Source organism: Trematomus bernacchii, unplaced genomic scaffold (genome assembly GCF_902827165.1).
Source record: "Trematomus bernacchii unplaced genomic scaffold, fTreBer1.1, whole genome shotgun sequence".
NCBI lineage: Eukaryota > Metazoa > Chordata > Actinopteri > Perciformes > Nototheniidae > Trematomus > Trematomus bernacchii.
The window spans coordinates 20,392,454-20,408,917 of NW_022987973.1; the positions used below are offsets into that span (position 1 = coordinate 20,392,454).

The following is a 16,464-nucleotide window of genomic DNA, read 5'->3' on the forward strand; positions in this document are numbered from 1 at the left end:
GACTGCTTATTTTTTGTGACCTCAGTTCTGACTAACTATTAATGTATTGATTATAGGTCCGGGTCCGTATAGGTCGGCGTCTGGGTCCGAATCCGGACCGCGGTCCGCCTGTTGCCGACCCCTGGTCTAGAGCCTCTATCATGTACATTGGGCTCTATTCTGTCCTATTTACAGATACTGGTGGACAGGGGGCTTGCTCATTCCACTACGCCTCTCTATATACTGTGGGCCTGCGCGCGCATTCAGGTAGGCTCGCCCCGATTGGCCGGCTACGTTTATGTATCTCAGTAGGTGAATGCTCGCATAGCATGGTTGAGAGTAGTACCCATAGAGTCCAGTGGGCTCCGTCTGTGCTTATATAACTAGGGTTACAATACGTAACCCCCCGTTTTTCAGTATTCCTGCTGACAGACAAACAGACGGACAAGGCGTACCAAAAACAAAACCTTCGTGTTGGAGGCAACAATAAAAAACCTGTGTTCACATCAATTACCTTCCAGCAGTGTCAAAACGGATTAACATATTAATGGTGCATGGTATATTTAAATTTGTTAATGTGGAGATTTTCCAATCAGAGGAAAAGCTACACTGACGTATTTGATTATGAAGGATTCTGATTGTCCGTTGAGCAATGTTCTTGATTAGTGAATAATGGAAGAATGGTGCCCAACAACTGTAATTACCTGTAATTTTCTAAACTCTACACAAACTAATCAATAAGGCGCTTCCAAAGTGACGGCTAGGATAGAGAGGGACAGGAGTGCGAAAATCAGGAAGGAGGTAAATTATATACCATTAGACAAATGTAGCTTTTGTCTCTGCGGAGATGTAAAGAAACAGCGAAGGTAGTAATCATCTCCCGTCATTCAGCCGATCCACTTGTGATAATCATGTATTGTTACCGGGGTCAGAGGGTCACTTCTCTTCCAGTTTAATCAGCTCTTTAGAGATTCCTTTCAAACTCCGAACGTAAAGAGACATGACAGCATCAATCCAAAGTTCTACAATTAGCCGTTGAACTTTCAATTTAATTTTATCAAGTTTTACATTTGGAAATGACTGAATTTAAACTGGAAGAATGACTGCATGATTTGCATACTGTATATTCACAGTATATTCACATTTCTGATTCCATTGTGTTCAATTTTGATGTTAAACAAAGTTCTCAGGAGCTTATTTACTCCATTTCCAAATGTTGTCCTCAAATAAACCCCAAACAGTGTTCACCGTAATAATAAAATACTTACTCTAAAGAGATGTTAAGTAAGGCCACATGGGAACGATGAGCGCATGGAAAGCATGACTCCGATTTAGAGAATTATTTCATACCAACTCCACTCGTGCCAAATGAGCTCCAGATTACAATAATACCACTGGTGGGCAATTAAGTCCATATAAACACTGCATGCAGAGTGCTGGCACCGGAGTAAGCCACACACACAGACACAAACACACACACTTGAAAACACACAGGTTGATGTGGTGCTGGGGCTCCATCAGCCTTCACTGTGTCTTGCTCCGTATCCATCAGCAGCAGACGAAGGCTAACCTGACAAACACCACCAGCAGCTGGATGGATAATTAATACAGCCAGCAATTTGGCAGAGCTATAAACGTCTTTACGCTGAGACATGAAAGGGTGACTGGTCGAGAGGTTTTCACGAACAGAGAGGGCAGGAGAGAGAAGCACCAAGACGCTAATACAGACAACTTAATTGTTCTGTTAATGGAAAAATCTACTCAAAGATGTTCTGTTGATTTTCTGCACAGATTTCCAAAGCTGGTCTATGGAGTCCTGGTTCAATCATCGGTACGAGACATAGACAACAATGTTAAAGGTCCCATGTCATGGCCATTTCTACTGATCATAATTCCATTGTTGAGGTCTACTAGAATAGATTTACATTGTGCAATTTTCCAAACTCACATTGGTTTCTCATACAGCATCTCTGTATAGTACGTGTATTCACTCTCTGTCTTAAACGGCTTGTTGGCGCTCCTGCCCCCCCTTCCCTCCCTATGAGCCCAATGTGCTCTGATTGGACAGCTCGCCCACTCTGTTCTGATGAGTCCACCACCGTTAATAATAATAATAATAATAATAGATTCATTTTGTTAGCGCTTTTACAGGTGCTCAAAGACGCTTTACAGATATAGTGAAAAGAAAAGAACAACAAATAAATATATATAGTTAAAGTTCAAGTCAAATAATACAAAAACAATCACACATTAAAAGCCAGATTGAAGAGGTGAGTTTTTGTGAAAAAGTAGAGAGCCAGACAGGAGAGGTTCTGATCTGGACTAAAGAACAAGATTTGGGGCGGAGGAGCGGCGAACAAACAACGCCAGCACCCTCGGCGACCCGGGAAAAACTTCAACCGTTACAGCGGAACATTAGTGATTATGTGTTACAATGGCGTTAGCAACCAGAAAATGACACCAGTAATGACAAACAGATGAGAATGCTGCGTGGGGTCTGGGTGCCGTGTTGGCGGGACGTTGCGCGGCTCGCTGCTGTGAGGAGCGGACAGTGTGAGCTGGGTTACTGGTGTCATTTTCTGGTTCCTGCGTGGGGTCTGCGAGACAGCGAGAAATCGTGAATGGACGCGGGAAGGGGGGGTTGCTAAGGGGGGCCTGTGGCTGTGTGTGACAATGCAAACATGTTGGTGTTCCTTGCTCTAAATCTTTGAAATACAGATTTGGATATGGCCTGTTGAGGCATCTGGGTCTTTGTATGGACAGTGGACTGTACACTTGACTGCTATTTTAAGGAGTTTTTTTTTGCTTGTTAGACAATGTGTGCTCATATTTATTTATATATATATATGAGAGAGAGAGCTCTGTTTACCAGCCTGAGTCTATTTAATTGATTGTTTTGGTTGTGTGAGATTTAATTAATATTTTATAATTTAATTTGTTTTATTTATTATATATAATTTATATATTTGAATATTATTTCACATTTCATTTGCAATGTTGGATGTTCAATAAAAAGTTCTGTTTGAAAGGATGTACTTGAATTATTATTATATATTATCATTATGTCAGTGGTCTAAAATGGTCTTACAACGGTGCCGACAATATTATCGTTTATCGCAATAATTTCCGGGAAAATATATCGTCCAACAAAATTAATTATCGTGACAGGCCTAACTATGGCAAAGAAAAGCACAAAAGCTTCAAAACTGTACTGATAAAACAAATGAGAACATATTGTAAATCAAGGCAAATATTATTTGTACCAGCTCATGGTTTGTAATGGCAAACATTGAAAGGCAAAAGTATTATTAAATCCATGTACATCATCATCTTGGTCCCATCATATACTCTGGGAAGAGAATATTTACTGTGCTTGAAAACTGGTATCACATCATCATGTGAGGTTGACTTTGTGACCTGGAGAACATTTCAGCAGCAACATCAGCTTGTTGATCAGCTTGTTGATAAGCTTGGGATATATGAAATATTTTTGTAGCCATTCGTGGTGAAGGCATCTGTGCTATTGTATGCATTATTTTTGACCCAACATTTCTACAGACATGGCAGAATATGGCACTATTTTTACATGAATATTCTAGCCATTGTCTATTTGTATACCATGAGCTGCAAAATGACCGCCTTACCCCACTGTACAGGCGGGTACTTGTTTAGATATACCTGGGCAGGCTCTGTTTTGCCGTGGTATCCTGGCACCTGCGGGCCGATGAGGGGCGGCGGTGTTTCGGGCGACGAAGACTGCTGCTCCGGGGGCGAGGGCGGCGAGTCAGGCGGGAGTAAGCTAGTGTCCACGACGGCGGGTAACGTAACGTCCCCATCTGACCTGTTGCTATTTTCTGCAGTAGATGCAGTGTTGCTGGCGTTTAGTGATGGTTGCTTTAACCATTTTCGTATAAATGATTATCCACAGATGTGTGTCACTGCTTTGGAAGCACTTTGGAAATGATGCACGCACAGCGGAGCAGGTCACGCGCACCTGACACAATTTGTTGTTTGTATTTTTCGCTCCGTTCTCTTTTTTGAATAGAGGGTGCCCGTGCATAACATTCAACTGTGGGTGCAATGCATGCCTATGCACCCCCGTAGAACCGGGCCGGCTGAAGGGTAAACACCAGGTTTACTAATCTACCCGCACCATTTTTCTCTGGTGTCGGAATGTCTCGCGATGTTGGTAAGGCAAGGGCAAGGCAAGGCAAGTTTATTTATATAGCACCTTTCAACACAAGGTAATTCAAAGTGCTTTACAAAAATGGAAGACATTTTAAAAATGGCATTTAAAATCAGTCATTAAAAAGGAAAGATAATAAAATAAACATTAAAAGAAAAAATACATGGATAAAAGTTAAAATTAAAAGGTAAATTCTTAAAAAACAAAACACCATTTAATTTCGGGTAAAATGTGTTTTAACTTGTAACTGCGTTACTTACTGAGCATTGTAACGGGTAGTATATTACCCAAATGTCATTAGTAATACGTTACATTCCTTCGTTACAGCAAAAAGTAATACATTACTGTAAGGGTCGGCGTCATGGGGGGTGATTCGCGGGCCATGCCCCCCCAAATAAGTCACTGTGCCCCCCCAACGCAGGGCGGGCAAGCCTTGCCACTTTGCCGTTTTCTTCTTCTTTTTTATCATATAAGTGAAAACGTTTCCACTAAAAGTTTTTTGTGTGAAATAAATCAGAAATAAAGAATACAAATATAAAACACAGCCAGGTATGCTCACTGCTGCTCTCTGATTGGTGTGTTGCTTGACCAATGACCCCTGACCTTTGTTTTGTTATCATTACCTGGCTGTGTGTTTAGATGAAAGCCCAGTGGCGATCTGTTCATCTGTTATACTGAGTATACAGTAAAGCCATCGAAAATAATATGATATACAGTACAGTACAAGTACTTCTGGGTCTCTGTGTTTCATTCAAGCTCGGCTCTGTGTGTGTGTGGCACGAGCGCATTTTGTGAGTGCGCGAGCGGTAACGTGGAATGTTGTTGTTAGCATCTGGTTAGCTAGCTATGCTAACGGATATAAAGAGCTGTTTCTACACCAAGGTGGAGGAGAGTCCTCTCCTGTCAGACTGAGAGGATCTTATAACGTCAGCTCAGTGAGGTAAAGGACTCTCTCAGTGTTTAGATAGTTAACTTTAGTGTAATCTCAGTGGGTCTCAAACGGTTTGGTCACCATTTATGTAAACAAGTATTTGCGAGGAACACCTTTATATGATCATTATAGTTATTAAAAAATAAAAGAATAAATGAAAAACAGGTATGAAATATTATAGGACAGTAACACAAGAATACAGTTTAAAAGGGGAGTGATTAGTAAAATATCCATGAAGAAAAAGTACATTTGTTTACAGTTCTGTTTCATATGGGTGTTGAGAGATGTAGGCTATCCATAGATCTCTTCATTTTGCTTTCAAAGTGCACCAGATTGATGCATTTAACTTCAATATTTAAAAAAAAATCTTCCCAGGGGAGCATGCCCCCAGACCCTCCTAGAGGAGGTTAGGTCCACCCCCCACCTAAAACATGTTCACATGGATAGGATACTAAATACATTTGCACACTTTTTATATGGTGGCCTATGTCCATATATTTCTGTTTTAGTGGTCGTGCCACAACCGTGCATGTATGCACAAGTCATAGGTGCGCTATAAAATAGCACTACACCCCTGCAATGTGTGTGAAAGACAATAGACTTTACAGCATGTTTTTTTAAATTGAAGTTGCGTTGGTGTTTGTGTGTTGGTTGTTGACGGCAGTGTGTGCCCCCCCGTGGTAAATGATTGCCCCCCCATTCGATTTGTTCTAGAGCCGACCCTGACTGTAACTCCGTTACTTTTGTAACGCGTTACACCCAACACTGGTTAGAGATTTACTCGCTACAGGGTGTACTTTGAGGGTTTGTGACTTTGCAGACGGTTTACATGCATAACACACAAGAGGATGGGTAATAACCGGAAAAGCATGTCATGGGACCTTTAATAACACATTCTTTGCACAAAAAACATTTAATTAAAGGTCCCATGTCATGGCCATTTCTACTGATCATAATTCCATTGTTGAGGTATACTAGAATAGATTAATATTGTGCAATTTTCCAAACTCACATTGGTTTCTCATACAGCATCTCTGTAAAGTATGTGTATTCACTCTCTGTCCTAAACGGCTTGTTGGAGCTCCTTTACAATTACAACATTACAATTCTAAAGTTTACTGTGCAATGTTTAACATATTAATCAAGTATTTTGGTACGTTTTTTTAGGTTATGTAACTAACTAACCAATCAATTATCCATTAAACGTATTGAAATACTCATAGAAAAAGTAATTGTACTACTTTATTAATAACTAAGCTGCTATACTTACAAAACATATTATGTACTTACATAACATATTATGTAAGTAAAAAGACACACAGTAAGTTAAAGCATTATAATAAACTAAAAGTACCAAAAGGAAAATTATTTATTAAGGAAAATAGCTAGTTTCAAATAACGTATGGTATATCCCTGGATTCAGGTTGAAGCTAGTTACTAGTATATTTAAATGTTGTGTTACTACTGTGAATCGGTTTAGTCAGAAATGTTTTACCAAATATTTCTAGGAGTAAAAAGTATAAAATGGAAATACTGAAATAATTACAAAAACCTAAAAACTGTACATAGTACACTCGAGTAAATGTACTGTAATATGTTCCATCCCTGTAACTAACTGACATGCTAATGTAAAGATGTTCAATTAGTATGCTGATATGCAAACATTAAGCAAGCAATTTAGAACATGTCAAGATCCTGACATTTAGTTTAGGATGTAGCATTTATAATATTAGCTTGTTAGCAGCTTGCATCACATTACCATGCTAACTAGCATGTGCCGTTTGCTAATTAGCATTACAATGATTAGCATGTAATGTTGACATTCTATCAGGTTTACATATGTAGGCTACCGTTAGTAAATTAACCGGGAGATGTTTAGCATGTAGCATATTAGGGAGTATAGGGCTATGTTAAAGGACTTACAGTATATTAGTGCCTGTAAGAGGACTGCAGAGACACAACATGTGCAGCGTTGAAGTGCCCGTACACATTCACATCCACGCTAAGAGGTTGAAGGAACTGAGCGCAGCCTGAGCAGCCGTGTTTCCTCCTGCTCATCTGCGGACTATGTTAATATGATTAGACTGGATTATGGTAATGTGCAGGGGGATCTGGTGGGTGAGGGGCGATGCCTTGCTGCTCTCGTTTCGGGGAATAGTTAATTGGTTGGGTTGCTTTGATGTTGTGGTGATGAGAGAAGGGGGACGGTGGGAAAGGCTGGCAAAGGCGCCCAACAACTCAAGCCCATTTTATTTTTGGCCTATGAAGGATCTTTGCTGGCCTCTGTTGAAAAGGAAAGAAACCTGATGAAACCAATGGGAAATGATGCAGATCTGAAGATTCACGTTGTGAATACGCAGATAACAAGAATGGAGAGAAACATAGGCCACATTTGTATTCTCTCCCGCTGAGTGAAGCCTGTTGAGTCTTCTGTTGATGAGAGTTTTGTTTGTGGTCTGTTAGAGGTTCTTTACATCTCCAGCTATAGTCATTATTACTTGATTGGCCAAGTAGGCTACTGTGGTTCAAAATGTCCTCCATTCATGCTCTTAAGAAATGTTGTGGTGTGTAGTAATTGACAACAGTAATGAATGTACTTTCCTACATCGAAATGAACAGTATAGCAATGTTAACCTCACTTTCTGGTGCATCTTTAGTAGCTCATACAAATAAACTCTAGCCTTTCACAACTAAGGAGCTATTTTAACATCGTTATTATATAAGCCTCACAGCTGGAGAGGTCCACAATGTGCAAAAAGTGTTCAGCTTTTTTAACGTTTCATTATCTACTGTTGCGGTGGGGTTAAAGCTGCTGCTCCTCTATTTATTTAAGACTTTTACGCATGTTGCTTTTCCGGCATCGGCACATTTAGGACCAGCAGGTGTTCTGTCTGTAGAGGCAAAACCTGTTGTGATATTGGGCTGTGTAGATGAATATACGTTTACTCACTTTAGACATTACTGTACAAATTGCTCACATAAGTAGGCCAAGCCTGTTTGCAGCTGTGTCCAAGTCATGAACAACATCAATTGTTATTTGTAATGGTTACTTTAAGCTAATGATTTGTAATTGTATTACCAGGTTGTCAGGTTTCAAATAAAATGTGTCACGTGATAACAGTACAGAACCAGGCTTTCCCACAGGTTTGGACTCCAACCACGCTGTTTGGAATTGAGTCAGGGATGTGAAATACTGACTTCGACACCTTTGAAATCAAACATCTCTTGCACTGTAGCCTTTTGTCCTGAGGCCTGTACTACGAATCCAGTTCAACATGCCCTGGATATGTTTGAGTTACCCGGTTTACCTAATCCAAAACAAACGCGCTCTCGCTAAGCGGTCCTACGACGCTGGTTATCAACTCGGTAACTCAAGCCAGGGTTTCTCTGTCCGGCTGAGTGCGCGTTCACATGAAAGGGGCAGGGCTAGCAACATTTGACCAATCACAAACAAGGAGAAGCGTACTGACAGCGCAGCGTCATACTTCCTGAATGAAAACTGAACTATAATATTAGACAAATATGAAGAAGTTAAACTTTAAACATCCGTGACTTGAACACTTTATCCAGGATAAAAGCATAGTTGCAGCTGCAAGGTGAATACAGCTGGTAAAAGAAAAAGTGTTTGAATGCGTACATTAACAGGTTTATGCAGGGCCGGTTCTAGACATTTTGGTGCCCTAGGCGAGATTATGATTTGGTGCCCCCCCCCTCCAAGGAATACACAATAGAATATATAAAGAATAAATGAAAACCTCTGTCGCCTGTCAGCGCAACATACATGATGACGTTTAAAAACATAAAAAATAAAGGGCGGTGCCGGCCGTCAGCGAACCGAGCCGGCCGTCAACGGGCCACTGACGACCGGCCGTTCTGTGATTCTCCAGAACACACAGATGGCCAGTCTGCCCCTGGGTGGAGGTGAAGGGAATGAGCACTTTTACAGCCTTTTTGGCGAGGTGGGGGAACTCGGTCTCCACAGACAGCCAAAAGTGTGCAAGTGTCACTTTACTCGTCTTTTTCTCGTTATTTTTTTTCTCACGCTGCTCCTCCCCTGAAGCTCTCTGGCGCCCCCCAGGGGAGGCGCGCCTCACACTTTGAAAACCGCTGACCTCGGTAATATACATAAAGGTTTCAAATGTATTCAGTATTATATGAACATGTTTGATTTGGGGGGTGGACGTCACATCCTCTAGGGGGGTTCGGGGGTATGCCCCCCCGGAAAGATTTGTTTTAACATTTAAAAGTAAAATGCTTCAATCTGGTGCACTTTGAGCAGAATTACTAGAGACCTGATCTAGGGGGTACAACTTTAAACACCTATCTGAAAAAGATCGGTTTACATTTTAATAACCAAATAAATATGTGAACATAACCAACAACCCATAGCCAATAACAAATAAATGTAACGTATTTTATTTTTGTTGTTCATTTATATCTTATTTTACCTAGTTAACATTCATTTATTTATGCATATTTTTTAATATCTCCAGTTTTAAACGTGTGTCCTATAGTATACATTGAAATTATTTCAAAACCTGTTCATCCCAATAATTATAAAGGAGTGCCTTGTGCTTACATAAATTCTGACCAAACCGTTTGAGACCCACTGAGATAACTTAGACTAAAGTGAACTATCTAAACACTCAAGAGTCCTTTACCACTGAGCTGTAGTTATCAGCCTCAATCCAACAACAATCCGCGGTACCGATGCGCGCCCTCTCTCTCTCTCTCTCTCTTGCTCTCTCGGAGGCTCGCTCGCTCGCACTTTGGCTGTGAGCTGCGGGCGCCTGATAAATCAACATCCGCCACTTTCATCACTTACAGCGCCCGTCGTACAGGGCAAATTAAAAGTGTAACCAGGGTGAAAAGGGTGTTACCTTGACTTAATTATGAATGTTGTTACATCAAGGCTGAAAATTAGGATGAGCCAAACAGTCAAAAATGTTTTTTTCCCTCCCAGAACTACCAGCGCAGCGCCCTAGGCGACCGCCTATGCCAAAAACCGGCCCTGGGTTTATGATATCACTGCCAGTCTGCCCCGTCTAAGACACGAGTGGATCTGACTTTAATTACATTTGACTCGAGCGTTTCGTCAACTTAATGAGTTGCTTTAAATAATACTTCTGCATACAGTATGTGACACTGACAGTGGCGGCGCCAGGGTATGGCTGGGGTAGGCCACAGCCATACCAAGAAATGGCTTAGCCCCACCTTAGCCCCTCCATGAAAAATGATGTTAAAGTAAGCAAAATAAAGTCCGCCAACTCGCGCAGAGTAAATTGCACAGACAGCAGTTAGTAAGATTGATTTCAGTAGCCACTTGTCTGGAAATACCGAAGACTAGAAACGGTTTTGAAAACTTTTGTCACGTAGTGATCTTCTTCTCAATAAAACATCTTTGATAATGTCTTCTGGCCAATCAGAATCACGATAACGGCGTGGTGTTGTTGCAGGAAGTCCCGACAGAGAATACTTTTGCTGTAGTACATCTCTATATACATCGATACAACACGTAATGAAATAAGACCCCACGGTTTGATGATTGATAGGTGTGTGGGCTCTTTCATTTTGACACACAGAACAATGGGGGCTATCCACCCTTATCCACAATGTAAAGTCATTCACACAGCCTCTTCCCCTTTCTCTCTGAGGAGCAGCAGGTTCAGCTTTCAGAACAAAGTAACAAAAATGGCATTCATTTTTTTAAATATGTAGTAATAGATTTATTTATTTTTCTTCTCAAGAGAGTACCAGAATGTGTATTTGATGTTAGTATTTAAAAAAATCTCCTGGGGGAGAATCCCCCTAGACCCCCCTGCAGGGGTTGGGTTTTCAGCATGTCAACTCTTTCACCTGTGGGGAAATTGCAGGATTGGCTCCAGGTCGCCCTTTTTATTCACTACAAGACAAATGTGCCTTTTTATTTCATACAGTTCAATTTGGATTGAGACAGGGAAATAATCTAAACCTCACGCGTGGCGTTTCACTGTCGGGGGGAGCGTGTATGTAATTACATTGCAAATACTGACTTGAGCCCCACCACTGTATGGGTTAGCCCTACCATAGATTACCCAACACAAATACTCTGGAGCCGCCACTGGACACTGAGTGTTGCACGGCCAGATACGGCTCAAGAAGCTGACACAGAAATATATGATACATTAGCCCGCTAAAAAGAGAACCAGCGTCGTAGGACCGGAAACCCAGAGTTTTCCCTGAAGTTAGCTCGCTAAGCGAAAATCCGGCTTCGTAGTACAGGCCTCTGAGCCCATAACATGAAATGATTTCATCAAATCAACTCAGTGAGTAAAGTATCCCTTTACCCTACAAAGGATATTCTTATCTTACAGCAGCCGATCAACACGTGGATACTAAAAAAAAAAACTTTCTTTTTCCATAATCTAAAACACACAACATTTCTGAATACTAATACAAAAAACAAATGTCGTATTTTGAGATGATCTAAACTCTACTAGTCAACGTTTGATACAACATTCAGAAGTAAACCTGCAAATGTAGACACACTCTTCCCTCTGCCTGAAATGACTCCATTGGACTCCTTTCATAACATTGTAACATAACGGTGTAACCCCCCGCGCTGCTATTGGCTATCGCTCCAACACATTATACGTGATAGGCTAAGGGCCGTCCCGCTGCTTATCACAGACTGGGCTCTGGTTTCAGACAGAGGGTGAAAAGAGGTGCTGCAGCAGAGGCAGTATGAGAAAAATAAAGAGCTTTTTGAACATTGAAGCATGGAGACATGTCACAGGAGAGACACAACATACAAATATGAACCTGGAATTGAGCATAATAGGGCCCCTTTAAGATTAGGATTCAAAACGAAGACAAAGGTTGATAAGTAAAAATCTTGCAATTTTATTTGCATATAAAGGCAGCTAAATATATCACAATGAACTGAAAGAGAGAACTAACATTTCCATGAAGAGGGATACAATCAGAGAAAGAGCGAGAGAGGAACAGAGCACGGAAAGAGCATTTACAGCGGCAAAGTTGAGACAACTATTGGCAACATTTTTTTTGTGCTAGCAAGATTGCATTTACACACAGTGCAAAATTAGAAAAAAGAAAAGCAATAAAACACAAATACTATCAGATGTACACTTTAAAAGGACAGCTTTACCAGGTTTAGGCAGGCGTGTTGTTGGGAGCAACCAGCACCTGTTGGATTGTGACTCTGACAAATGTTCCTCTCTCATCCAAAATGAAAGTCTACCCTACTGGCAGAGTCCATACAAAAAACATTAAAGAAAGAGCGTCTGATGGGAGCATTAAGGAAACAAGTCAATTATCTGGTGCATACGGAAGAAAATGCACCAGATTTTCATTTTTTTTGTCAAACACTACTTTTAGTACAGATGTTTTACAACATGAATATATAATATATATTTATATATATTTTATACATACATTTTCCAAATTAGATCAGAAATCCTTAATGGGATGTTACAAAGTTAGTTTTAAGGGCTGTAATTTGATAGCTTTCTGTCCCTGCGTTAGTCAGGTGTTGTTTTGCGGGTAATAAATAAGGACTTTTCTCTGAGCTCGCAGAGAGTGGGGCTCTAGCTGAAACATTAAAGCTAGTTTAAGGCAGCGTCCCTGTCAGCCAATAAGAAAAGAGGAACTGACGAGAGAAAAAAAAATTGATCTAAACACAAAATATCAGATGATACAACATAAAACAATGGCATCCATTGTCCGGCCAATGCAAACCAAACATAAAGAAATTGTACAAATTCACAAAGCATCATTTATCTTACAGATCTGACCAATATTTATCAAGAGCAAGATTGTTTAACCACAAAATCCCCCAGAAAAGGAGAATACCGGTGTTGCTTGCAGCTCTGTTTCACATTCAACCAAATTGATTTGACATTGCATACATGTAGACTTTGTCACTTCTTTTTTTAAATATGATTTTTCCAAATTAACAAAGACATGCAGAATTGATGGTACTAGGGTACGGAGGGGACAATCATGTTGATATCCCTCATGATTCACCTGTCATTATAACATTTACTTTTTTGTGACAATCTAACAGCTTATGTCAGAAACGTAAACTTGAGTTAAAACCCCCAACAAAAATATTAATTTGTTAAAGAAATAATGTGTGAAAAAATAAGCTTGTTTTGTAGAAAATAACTTTATGAAACCTTAATCAGAGAAAAATGTTTCCTAAAATCATTGCTCTCCTCAGATAATTTCCTGGATGATGTTGTCACTTTTACTTGTAGCTGTAAAATGATTACAAGAAACCCGGAGATACTAAAAATGCTAACTTGCATGATGCAATTCTCAGAATGAATGAGATTAAATAACGTTGTTGTTCCTCTGGAGAAGAACAAACCCTGATATCTGCCACCACGCTGACTGGAAATTGGCGCAGGAAACAAGTATTGTTGGCACGTTTGGAAACAAAAACACCGGGATTCTCCTTTGACCCTCCCCGACAAACCCCCCCAACCCCCGCCCCACATCTTCTCAATCTCAACAACAGCTTGGAGAAGACCAAAAAGTTTGCAAAGAAACACTTAGAATTTTTTTTTTTAACTTGACATATTTATAGAAAAAAAAGGAGTTTATGGTGCCCTGGCCCCTCCCCGCCCCCTCCTCTGGTCTCAGGAGCTGGAGGGGTTGGGCAGGTCGAACACGATGGGGGGGTTGGTGGGCTGGAAGCTGACGGTGCAGGTCGATGAGTTGACGAACGTCGTGAAGCCGTCCGTCATGATCCCGTAGCCTGAGGGGGGGGGGGAGGAGACAGACGTCAGCAACAGGAAACATACAACACTATACACTCAGGGAGGACAATTCTGATAACATCATTCCACCAAATCTGTAATCTTTGTGCTAAATATATTTATTTTACTTAAATTTACTCTTGAATTTCAATATTTTCTCGTTTAGGGTTATCTTTATTCTCAGTACCTTCGTGTATGCCTCCGAAGGCATGAAGTTTGGGCCGCACCCTCTTCTGCACCGTGTTGAGCAGCTCCACACAGCCGACCCGCTGCAGCTCCTTAGGAACCCAGTCTCGGAAACCTACACACACAGACATGTTAGGAGGTCAGGACGTCTCAGTTCCACAGACTGCTCGATGTATGGGAATGCAACACGTGACCTTAACGAGGTGGTTTAAAATAAAGCAGCAGATAATCTGACCATCAATAAAGTGAAACAGTGACGAGCAAGAACCTTTTTTCCCCTTAAAATGAGTTATTTAGGTGAGCTGAACTTTAATGAGGCCGAACTCTTTGTGAGCTGTTCTTCGAGTTTCAAGGGATTCCAATGTCTTTTTCTGAATCTGGTTGTTATTCATTCCTGGCTCTGATTCCTATTGTATGTGACATTAGAAATGTACTTTATAATTTGTATTGTTACAAAAATCATCTTTATTTAGGCTTCAATATGCTACCACTTGTCCTAAATGCCTACGTTTCTGTTATAAAGTAATAATTAAGAAACAGATATTCTCTTATATCTTGCTACAGACATGCTCAAAGTCTCTCCTGCTGAAAATGCTTTGTCATATTGGACTTTCTCACACCTCACTACACCTCACATTCTTGCTGATGCAACTCGTTCTTCAGATTTCTTCGTCTCTTGTGCAACCCTTATTTTGTATTCAATTTGTTTTGTCTTCTAGATTTGGAAAGCCCTCCTACATCTTCAACATCCCCCTCCCCCCAGCTCTGTCTCCTCTCCCATGGTCTCTCTCCAATCGTTTGCAGCGTCTGTCACATTGCTGCAAAATCGAGTTTCCATGCAATCAAACCGCCACAGCGGCGGCCGCAGCAGCAACCCTTCGTAGGCGAGAGGAAAGGAAATCACTCAATAAAGCCAGATGGAGAGCGCAACAGCAAAAAAAAAGAACTGGGGCCCAAACAACTAGAAGGAAAACTGAATCAGTGTGAAGTGAAAACAAAACAATATGTATTTTGTATTTGATAAAGTCAAACACAAATATTAAATCTGACTCTAGATACTGCTGGATTTAAATGAAAACAGTGTTGACTTTAGCGCACACACACACATCTACATGCACACACATCTACACACACACACACACACACCTACACACGCCTGCTGAGACGCCTCCAGTGACTCCATACAGATTTGGAATAATGAGGCACAACCTCATTAGATATGGTGATGAGGGGGCTGTGATTGGTTAATTGGACTCACCGAGCGGAGGTCCGTGGGTCATCAGGATGTCGATGCCTTCAGGGACGAGGTTCCATTTATCCAGCAGAGACTGACCCCGAGGCAGGTTGAACCCCCAGCCGTTGAACCACGGAGTCCTGCAGAGACGGAGGGAGAGGGATCACATTAACACTGAGACTCCACCATGATTACGGCACAGCGATAAATTGATATCTGGGAGCAAAATGTATTTCTGAATTTATGCATATCCCTTTCATCTTGCTATTTCTTAAAAGCGGCAAGCAACTCTTGTTTTAAATGCTTGCTGTTATGTTTTGTGTCCTTATTAACTAGATGTACTTCATCCATTCACTTCTTGAGACGTTGATGCATGTTCCGGTTTAAGTTTTTTTGTGCTAGGTTTTTCGGAGTTTAAATAAATTTATAAATAAATGGTAAATAAATACTGTAAATTTAAGACATTGTATGCAATGTAAACAATGCAAACGTAACACTCAGGGATATACTCAATGCATTTCGGTGTGTGACATTGAACCTAACAGCTTTGGTTCGGTAACACATTTGATTGGTTAGCTGTGGACAGTACAACCAGATGTAAACAGAAACTTGACATATTGTCACCCTAAACATGTGTTTTAGCAAAGAGTTTATAATTCACACATCCACAAGAGACAGAGCAACATAAGCATGAATTCACCAGCAGGAAACACCCTTTACACTTAAAGCAGGAAGTGAAAATACACAAGGGTTACATTTGAAACAAGCACCTTTGAATGGTCGGACTGTTGCCTTGAATAGGGAGCGTTTGGTTTGACGCACCCTATTGGTTAGAAGAAGCTTTAAATTCAAAGAGGCATGATCAAGTTTAATTAATTTAAGAAGCCAGAAATATACGACTGACTGCCCAGGCCTTCTAGAAAAAAGTAAAGTAGTGAATTTCTAAGCAGCAGGGAGCCACATCATGTGTCATCCCCCATGCCCACTGCTACTCAGGCTGCAGATTGATTGACAGCAGCCGGGCCACCTCCGGCAGCCTGGATGGGAGTCTGCAGCTCGGGGGTGACAGGCAGCGTCTCAGCCTCCCCAGCAGACACAAAGAGAGCCCGATGTGGCTGAGTGGGAATGAGGGATGGAGGGATGGATGCAGGGGGGGTGAAAAACGGATGAAGAAATAAAGCGTGCC

At 41.0% G+C, this 16,464-nt stretch overlaps 1 protein-coding gene across 2 annotated transcripts in view; it reads right to left on the bottom strand.

The window, feature by feature from the left end:
• Nucleotides 1–11,954: 11,954 nt before the first annotated feature.
• mpped2a (metallophosphoesterase domain containing 2a) overlaps nt 11,955–16,464 on the bottom strand; it is a 52,968-nt gene continuing 48,458 nt past the window's right edge. For both annotated transcript variants that reach the window (XM_034116726.1, XM_034116727.1), the window contains exons 5-7: nt 15,303–15,418; nt 14,046–14,159; nt 11,955–13,857 (exon numbers count right to left, since the gene is read on the bottom strand). In XM_034116726.1, coding sequence (XP_033972617.1) covers nt 13,739–13,857; nt 14,046–14,159; nt 15,303–15,418 — 349 coding nt within the window. In that variant the 3' untranslated portion in view covers nt 11,955–13,738. The remainder of the gene's footprint in view (nt 13,858–14,045; nt 14,160–15,302; nt 15,419–16,464) is intronic.